Source organism: Mustela nigripes, unplaced genomic scaffold (assembly GCF_022355385.1).
Source record: "Mustela nigripes isolate SB6536 unplaced genomic scaffold, MUSNIG.SB6536 HiC_scaffold_76, whole genome shotgun sequence".
NCBI classification, from domain to species: domain Eukaryota; kingdom Metazoa; phylum Chordata; class Mammalia; order Carnivora; family Mustelidae; genus Mustela; species Mustela nigripes.
The window spans coordinates 4,020,858-4,029,682 of record NW_026739491.1 but is presented as its reverse complement, the minus strand read 5'-3'; the positions used below and the strand labels follow the sequence as shown (position 1 = coordinate 4,029,682).

The 8,825-nt window shown below is 38.3% G+C and overlaps 1 protein-coding gene across 1 annotated transcript; it reads right to left on the bottom strand.

Moving 5' to 3' along the window:
• Window positions 1-7,583: 7,583 nt before the first annotated feature.
• On the bottom strand, window positions 7,584-8,513 carry LOC132008207 (olfactory receptor 4X2-like). The gene has a single exon (XM_059386639.1). The coding sequence runs from the start codon at window positions 8,511-8,513 to the stop codon at window positions 7,584-7,586; it is 930 nt and encodes a 309-aa protein (XP_059242622.1).
• Between the last annotated feature and the right edge of the window lie 312 nt (window positions 8,514-8,825).

Genomic DNA, 8,825 nt, shown 5'->3' with positions numbered 1-8,825 from the left:
ACTTCCTTCCAAGAGGCTAAGGGATATATCTGTAATTAATCCAATTACAAAGTTGGTACTTCTACTTGTCCCACATGATTAACCACCCTCTTGTCTTGGTCCCTAGAGGTTTCCCTCTGCATTCTCAAGCAAGTGGCAGAGAGAACTCAGTATCACAACATCCCTCTGTCCCCACCACAGACTTCTGCAAAAGGCTCTTGGTGTCCTATTTTGACCTTGCCCCCGCACTGGAGCAATGATGCCAGTGAGTTCCAGGGAGACTTGAGCCCAGTGGACCTGGACCACTTCACACACATACTCCAACAGGTCTCCTGATCAGAGAATGCTAGACATGGAAAGACCTTCCAGGGTCATCTTGTCCATATTATTCACTTGGGAAAACTTCCTTCCAAGAGGCTAAGGGATATATCTGTAATTAATCCAATTACAAAGTTGGTACTTCTACTTGTCCCACATGATTAACCACCCTCTTGTCTTGGTCCCTAGAGGTTTCCCTCTGCATTCTCAAGCAAGTGGCAGAGAGAACTCAGTATCACAACATCCCTCTGTCCCCACCACAGACTTCTGCAAAAGGCTCTTGGTGTCCTATTTTGACCTTGCCCCCGCACTGGAGCAATGATGCCAGTGAGTTCCAGGGAGACTTGAGCCCAGTGGACCTGGACCACTTCACACACATACTCCAACAGGTCTCCTGATCAGAGAATGCTAGACATGGAAAGACCTTCCAGGGTCATCTTGTCCATATTATTCACTTGGGAAAACAGTTGAAAAGGGAAAAAAAAAAAAAAAAACAGCTCCTTCCTGAATCCTAGCACAAGGGTCTTCCAGCTGCTCATTCTTAAAGTTCTAGGTGTTTTACCACAAATTTTCAGCACACAGTTCTCACGTGCAAAGGCTTCAGGAAGATTAGAGCTCCCTAACTGTTCAGCATAGTCTCCTAGAAACCACACTTGTGTTGGGCAGTATTATGTCTTTCAACCTTTCTAACATCTCACAGATGGTCAGAGTAACAGTCTACTACCATACCCTACTATTGCCATTCAACAGATTCAATAAAAGAGGCTCAGAAAGATTAGGAGAATGGTTCAAACCTATGCAGCTAATAAACTGTCCATCTGGGTTAAATGTCTGGGTATAACATTTCCTGCCCAAACAGGTGCCCCATTAGGAAACAAAGAGGCCAGTGGGAAATCAAAGTAGGAATCACCCCCATCTGCTTCTGCTCTGTGTAGTATTGCTGCTTCACCAAAGTTCTATATCTTGGAGCAAACAAATTATGAATCTATGGTATACATGTGGTCTCTTCCTCCTAACCATGACCCATCTGAAACACTGCAAAAAAAACTCAAACTTTTTTAAAGCTCCAGGAATTATCACTACTTTAAGAAACTTGTGTTAATTCCTTCTGCATATACATCAGTAACTTCCTACTATTTCATACTAAATGACACTGGCTACTGTCATAAACTCAGTCTTTCTCAATTTCTCACTAAGGAAACTCTGGAGAAGAAAATATTGTTGAAGATTCTCAATAGCACTGACAGCTGGCTTACAGTCTGAACCTAGGAAGGACTTCTAAGGATAGCAAAGGTTGGAAGACTGGAATGGAGAAACACAAATAGTGACCCATGCATGCATTTCTGCTGGCCTGAAGGACATAGAGAGAGTGCACTTCATTCCTGCCTTACATCATATCTTCCTGTCACACACCTACACATTCATGTGCACATGCAAACACACACACACACATACACACCATTTGCTTAGAAAGGTAATAAAAATCATATTGGGTTTATTTTAATTTTTCCAGCTTTATTCAGTTGTGGTTGACAAGTAAAAATTGTATGCATTCAAGGTGTACAACATGATTTTCTGATATGTGTATATGTTGTGAATGATCATCCTAGTTGACCAATCAGAAGAAAGAATCTAGGAGTAGAAGACAGGACTTTTGAATTTATGCAGTCAAAGGAGAACACGGGGAGGGGGAAGAAAAGGGTGTAGAAATCCTGTGTGAACAACAGGATATCATTAAAAGAAACAGTCTAGAACTATTGCAGAAGGAGAAGAGAAGGAAGTGGGGGGGGGAGCCTATTTAAAGAAAGAATGGTTTCAATAAAAAATTTAAAAAAAAAAAAAAGAAAGAATGGTTTCATGTTTACCAAATATGGGGAGATATTTGGACATCCAAGTCCATAAAGCTAATAGGTCACCCAAAATTTCAGCATGAAATTATCTTCTCCAAGACTGTTATAATACAACTATTTAAAAGCAAAGACACTATATGTTAATAGAAAATTTAAAAAATAAAATAAAATAAAAGCAAAGACAAAGAGAATTTTAAAAGCAATAAGAGAAAAAAAAATTCTCACAAACAAGAGACCTCTAAGGCTATCATTGGCTCTCTCAGCAGAGACGCAGAGACTTTCCAGACCAAATGAGAGTAGAATGGTATATTCAAAGTGCTAAAGGAAAAAAACTGCCAACCAAAAATACTTTATCCAACAAAGTCGTCCTTCAAAATGAAGACAAAATACAGACCTTCTCAACAAACAGATGCTGGTAGGGTTCCTCACCACTAAACTGGGCTTAGAAGGAATTCTAAAAGGAGATCTTCAAGCTGAAATGAAATATATACAATGAAATATTAAATTATTGGCCATGAAGAAGAAGGAAATATTGCCTTTTACAACTTCACAGATGGACTTATGGGTATTACGCTGAGTGAAAAAAATCAGAGAAAGACAAATATTGTATACCTCACTTATATAGAGAAGCTAAAATGCCAAACTCATAAAAACAGAGTAAAGTGGTGGTTGTCAGGGGCCAGAGTTGGGGAAAATGGGGAGCTGTTAGTCAATGGGTACAAACTTCAGTATAAGATGAATAAGCTGTGGTAAAATCATGTATAGCATGATGATTACAGTTAATAATGCTGTTTATTATATACTTAAAAGTTTCTAGGAACATAGACCTTAAATGTTCTCTCCATTTAAAAGGCAATTATGTGAGGTGATAAAAGTGTAAGCTAATCTTATTCTAGCAATCATTTTGCAATATATGTGGGTATTATATCATCACATTGTATACCTTAAACTTATTCAGTGTTATATTATCTGAATATGTTATATTCAGTGTTATACCAATTATATCTCAGATAGCTAGAAATTAAAATAACACAGTTTTAAATATTTTTTAACTTTAAAACTCTACTGGAGAACACAAAAGAAGACATCCACAAACAGAAAGACAAACCATGGTTTTGGATGGGAAGACTCACATCATTAAGATTATGATTCCTTCTAAATACTTATTATGAATATAATATGATGTCAATCCTAAATTCTCATGAGGATATAGAATAGGAAGAGAAGTAAAACTAAATCTAAAGTTCATGTGAAGAAACAGTATCCAGCAGAATTTTGAAAAAGAAGAACAACAAGAAGGAACTAGCCTTTAAGATATGAAAGCATTTTTAAAGCTCCAATACAAGAAACAGTGCAGTCCTGGCTATTCTAGAAACAACAAAGGGATATAATGATAATTAACTACACAAAAAAACAGACTTTTATATATCAGAACACAAACACAATAAACAAAGTAAAAAAAAAAATGACATGTGGAGGGAATCTACAATTCATATCAGAAAGGGCAAATCTTTATATATAACCTGTCCTTGGAACATAATAAAATGGACTACAATCTAAATATAGGAAAATGATAGAAGCAGTTTACAGAAAATACATGGCTTTTAAATATATAAAAATACACCCAACCTCAGAAATAATAGAAGTGTAAATTAAAATTTTTGGATCTACCATTTTTTCAACTATTACATTAACAAATTTAACAAAATATTTCATGGGAAGGACAAAATTGTTGAGAGTACAAATGAGTACACATTTTATGAAGGGCAATCTGATATTATCTATCCCTTTAGAAATTCCCACATTTGAACAAGCAGTTTCATTTCTGGAAATAAATCCTAGTTTGGTTGCACAAACTTAAATCAAGGTTAGTTACTGTAACATTATTTAAAAACAGTCCAAATACTTATCAGTAGACAACTTTCATAAATGATGGTGCAGCCATTTGGTGATTACCACAAACTTTATAAATAAGACTCAAAGCCAACTAAATATAAAATATTCCTATACACACACACACACACACACACACACTCACACAGAATAAACTAAACAATAAGCTATCTAACTTGCAAAATATTTTAATTTTAAATTTTTAAATAATTTCTGATAGCCATTTGTATGTTTTCATTGGAGAACTGTCTGTTCATATCTTCTGCCAATTTTTTGATATGCTTGTCTGTTTTGTGTGTGTTGAGTTTGAGGAGTTCATTATAGATCCTGGATATCAACCTTTTGTCTGTACTGTCATTTGCAAGTATCTTCTCCCATTCCATGGGTTGCCTCTTTGTTTTTTTGACTGTTTCCTTTCCTGTGCAGACAAATGGCTATCAGACACATGAAAAAAGTTCATTATCACTAGCCATCAGGGAGATTCAAATTAAAACCACATTGAGATATCACCTTACACCAGTTAGAATGGCCAAAATTAACAAAACAGGAAACAGCATGTGTTGGAGGGGATGTGGAGAAAGGGGAACCCTCTTACACTGTTGGTGGGAATGCAAGTTGGTGCAGCCACTTTGGAGAAGAGTGTGGATATTCCTCAAGAAATTAAAAGCAGAACTTCCCTATGACCCTGCAATTGTACTCCTGGGTATTTACCCCAAATATACAGATGTAGTGAAAAGAAGGGCCATCTGTACCCCAATGTTTATAGCAGCAATGGCCACGGTCACCAAACTGTGGAAAGAACCAAGATGCCCTTCAACGGATGAATGGATAAGGAAGATGTGGTCCATATCCACTATGGAGTATTCTGCCTCCATCAGAAAGGATGAATACCCAACTTTTGTAGCAACATGGACGGGACTGGAAGAGATTATTCTGAGTGAAATAAGTCAAGCAGAGAGAGTCAATTATAAGGTTTCACTTATTTGTGGAGTGTAACAAATCGCATGGAGGACATGGGGAGTTAGAGAGGAGAAGGGAGTTGGAGGAAGTTGGAAGGGGAGGTGAACCATGAGAGACTATGGACTCTAAAAAACAATCTGAGGGGTTTGAATTGACAGGTAGGTGGGAGGTTGGGGTACCAAGTGGTGGGCATTATAGAGGGCACAGATTGCATGGAGCACTGGGTGTGGTGAAAAAATAATGAATACTGTTATGCCAAAAATAAATTTTAAAAAAATTTTAAATAATTTCTGATTTACATAACATAACATTTATATAACATAAAAGAAGTTCCAATAACACAAAGAATTATTGTATACCTATAACCAAATTCCCCAAATATTAATATTTTGCCGAATTTTCTTTATCATTCATTCTCTCCATAGATAGGTAGGCAAACAGAATTTTTCTGAAATGTTTCAAAGTTGATGACATAATAATGCCCATTTCCAATCTGAGGACATTCTCTGACATACATGCACTACAGTGATCAGAATCAGGAACTAACTCTGATACAAGTCCATCATCTCATCTTCACAACTTGTGCTCCCTAATGACCTTCATTTAGTACAGAATCCAATCAAGGATCACAGGTCTCATTAAATTATCTATAGCTGTATCCAGAATCTTTAAGTCTTCAATCTCTTGTTCATACTTTTGAAGAATGCAGGCTATTAATTTTGCAGAATGTTTTTCAATTGGGGTTTGCCTTTGTCATGGTTAGACTCGGATGATATATTTTGGGTAAGAAAACCACAGTATTTATATTATGTGCCTCTCCAGTCTCAATACTAGTGATGTTTACTTGAGTAATTATTTAAAGGACGTTCTTCCAGTTTTCTCTACTATAGGGTTATATTTTGCCTTTTGCAATTAGTAAGTATCTTGTGGAGGGATACTTTGAAACTATGTAAAATCTTGTTTCCCATCAAGAAAGTGTTTAATGACAACTTTCAAGTTGTCAAGAGCACTTTCACAAGGAAGGTTATTACAATCTTTCATAGAATCAATTTAACACTCTACATAAAAAATCATTATACCTCTTAGCACAGAAAATTTACTGTAACAGGTGAGTCTAATAGAATTTCAGAATTCTGTTCAAGAATACTTCCACAAAATACAAATCAAAATCACAATGAGATACCACCTCACACCAGTCAAAATGGCTAAAATTAACAAGTCAGGAAATGACAGATGCTGGTGAGGATGCGGAGAAAGGGGAACCCTCCTACACTGTTGGTGGGAATGCAAGCTGATGCAGCCACTCTGGAAAACAGCATGGGAGGTTCCTCAAAAAGTTGAAGATAGAATTACCCTATGACCCAGCAATCACACTACTGGGTATTTACCCCAAAGATACAAATGCAGTGATCCAAAGGGGCACGTGCACCTGAATGTTTCTAACAGCAATGTCTACAATAGCCCAACTATGGAAAGAACCTAGATGTCCATCAACAGATGAAAGGATAAATAAGATGTGGTATATATACATAACAGAATACTATACAGCCATCAAAAAAATGAAATCTTGCCATTTGCAACGATGTGGATGGAACTAGAGGGTATCATGCTTAGTGAAATAAGTCAATCAGAGAAAGACAACTCTCACATGATCTCCCTGATATGAGGAAGTGGAGATGCAACATAGGGAGTTTGGGGGGTTTGGGGGGTAGAAGAAGAATAAATGAAACAAGATGGATCAGGAGGGAGACAAACCATAAGTGACTCAATCTCACAAAACAAACTGAGGGTTGCTGGGGGGAGGGGGGTTGGGAGAGGGGGGTGGGGTTATGGACATTGGGGAGGGTATGTGCTATGGTGAGTGCTGTGAAGTGTGTAAACCTGGTGATTCACAAACCTATACCCCTGGGGATAAAAATACATTATATGTGAAGGAACCAGGTGGTGGGTATTAGAGAGGGCACGGATTGCACGGAGCACTGGGTGTGGTGCAAAAACAATGAATACTGTTACGCTGAAAAGAAATAAAAAATTTTTAAAAATACATTATATGTTTATTAAAAAATAATAATAAATAAATAAATTAGAAAAAAAAAAAGAATACTTCCACAGTGGGGCTGCTGGGTGACTCAGTCCGTTAAGGATCCGACTCCTGATTTTGGCTCAGGTCATGTTCTCAGGGTCCTGGGATTAAGCTCTGCATTGGGCTCCACACTCAGAGCAGGATCTCCTTCAAGAATTCTCTCTCTCTCCTTTCTACGCTCTTCCCCCTCACCCTTACTCTTTCCCAAATAAATAAATCTTTAAAAAAAATACTCCCATAGTGTTATTTATAGCAGAAAAAGATTAGAAACAACCTAAACATCTAACATAAAATGCCTAATCAAGTTACAGAACATCCATAAGAGGAATTATCTTAAAAGTGATTAGAAGAGTTTCTGAAGATGAGACTCTTAGAATTACTCTAGAAACAACAATTACTCTAGAGATAAAAGCCCTGGGAACTTTCCTTCATCTCATTCTGCCCCTTCAGTTTGGACTCAGCACCCCTCCACACACACGATCAATGCCAAGACTTGGCCTCTATTTCTTATCTAGCTTCATTGTCCTGATCCACAGCTTCTTCATGGCCTTCTTCACTTCGGCATTTCTCAAGGAGTAGATGACAGGGTTGAGGAGTGGGGTGATCACTGTGTAGAATACAGCCACTGTCTTGTCTATAGACAAGGTGGTAGAAGGCCTTAGATAGATGAAGATGCATGGCCCAAAGAACAAGGTAACCACAGTGATATGTGACCCACAGGTGGAGAGGGCCTTGCTCCGCCCCTCAGAGCTTCGAGTCCTCAGATGGAGCAAAATGGCCATATAGGAGGCTAAGATGATCACAAAGCTGATCACAGACAAAGTCCCTCCATTGGCAACAATCAGCAGACCAATTAGGAAGGTGTCAGAGCAGGCAAGTTTGAGCAGGGGAAGGAGGTCGCAGAAATAGTGGTCAATCACATTGGGACCACAGAAGGGCAAGTGAAAGATTAAAAGGATTTGGGCAAAGGAATGCACAAAGCCCCCAGCCCATGCCATTCCCACCAGGACAGCACATACCTGCCGGTTCATGATAGTGGTATAGTTGAGGGGCCTACAAATGGCCACATAGCGGTCATAGGCCATCACAGTGAGCAGGAAGATCTCAGTGCCACCAAAGAAGTGCATAAAGAAAAGCTGTGTCATGCAGCCCCACAGAGAAATTGCTTTCCTTTCAGCCAGCAAATCCTTGATGAGTTTGGGAGCTATAGTTGAGGAGTAGGAGATCTCCACAAAGGACAGGTAGCTGAGGAAGAAGTACATAGGGGAACCAAGACTTCTGCTGGTCATGACCGTGAGCACAATGAGGAAATTCCCCAGCACAACTGCTAAGTACAAAAGCAGAAATAGCACAAAGAAAAGTTTCTGCACCTTCTGATTGGGAGAAAGTCCCAGGAAAATGAATTCAGTCACATTGTGTGTATTAGCCATGAAGTCACCAGAGGAGGCAATGATTAGGGTAGGGTGATCTGAAATGAAACAAAAGACTGCTTCATCAAGTGCATGAATTACATAATAATCCCTTGCAAATCTGAAAAGTTTGTGAGCTGGATATTAAAAGATAAGTAGAAGTTAGTTTAAGTATAGAAGAAGGGAAGATCATTCCAAAAAGTAAGAAGAGTGTACAAAGCCACGAAAATCCACCCAACTGTAGCTGAAGTAAAGGGCAGAAGAGCAAAGATAAAACTAGAGGCAGAGTTTATTACCACTTCCTGAGGGATGGTTATGCACTTGGGGGTTTAT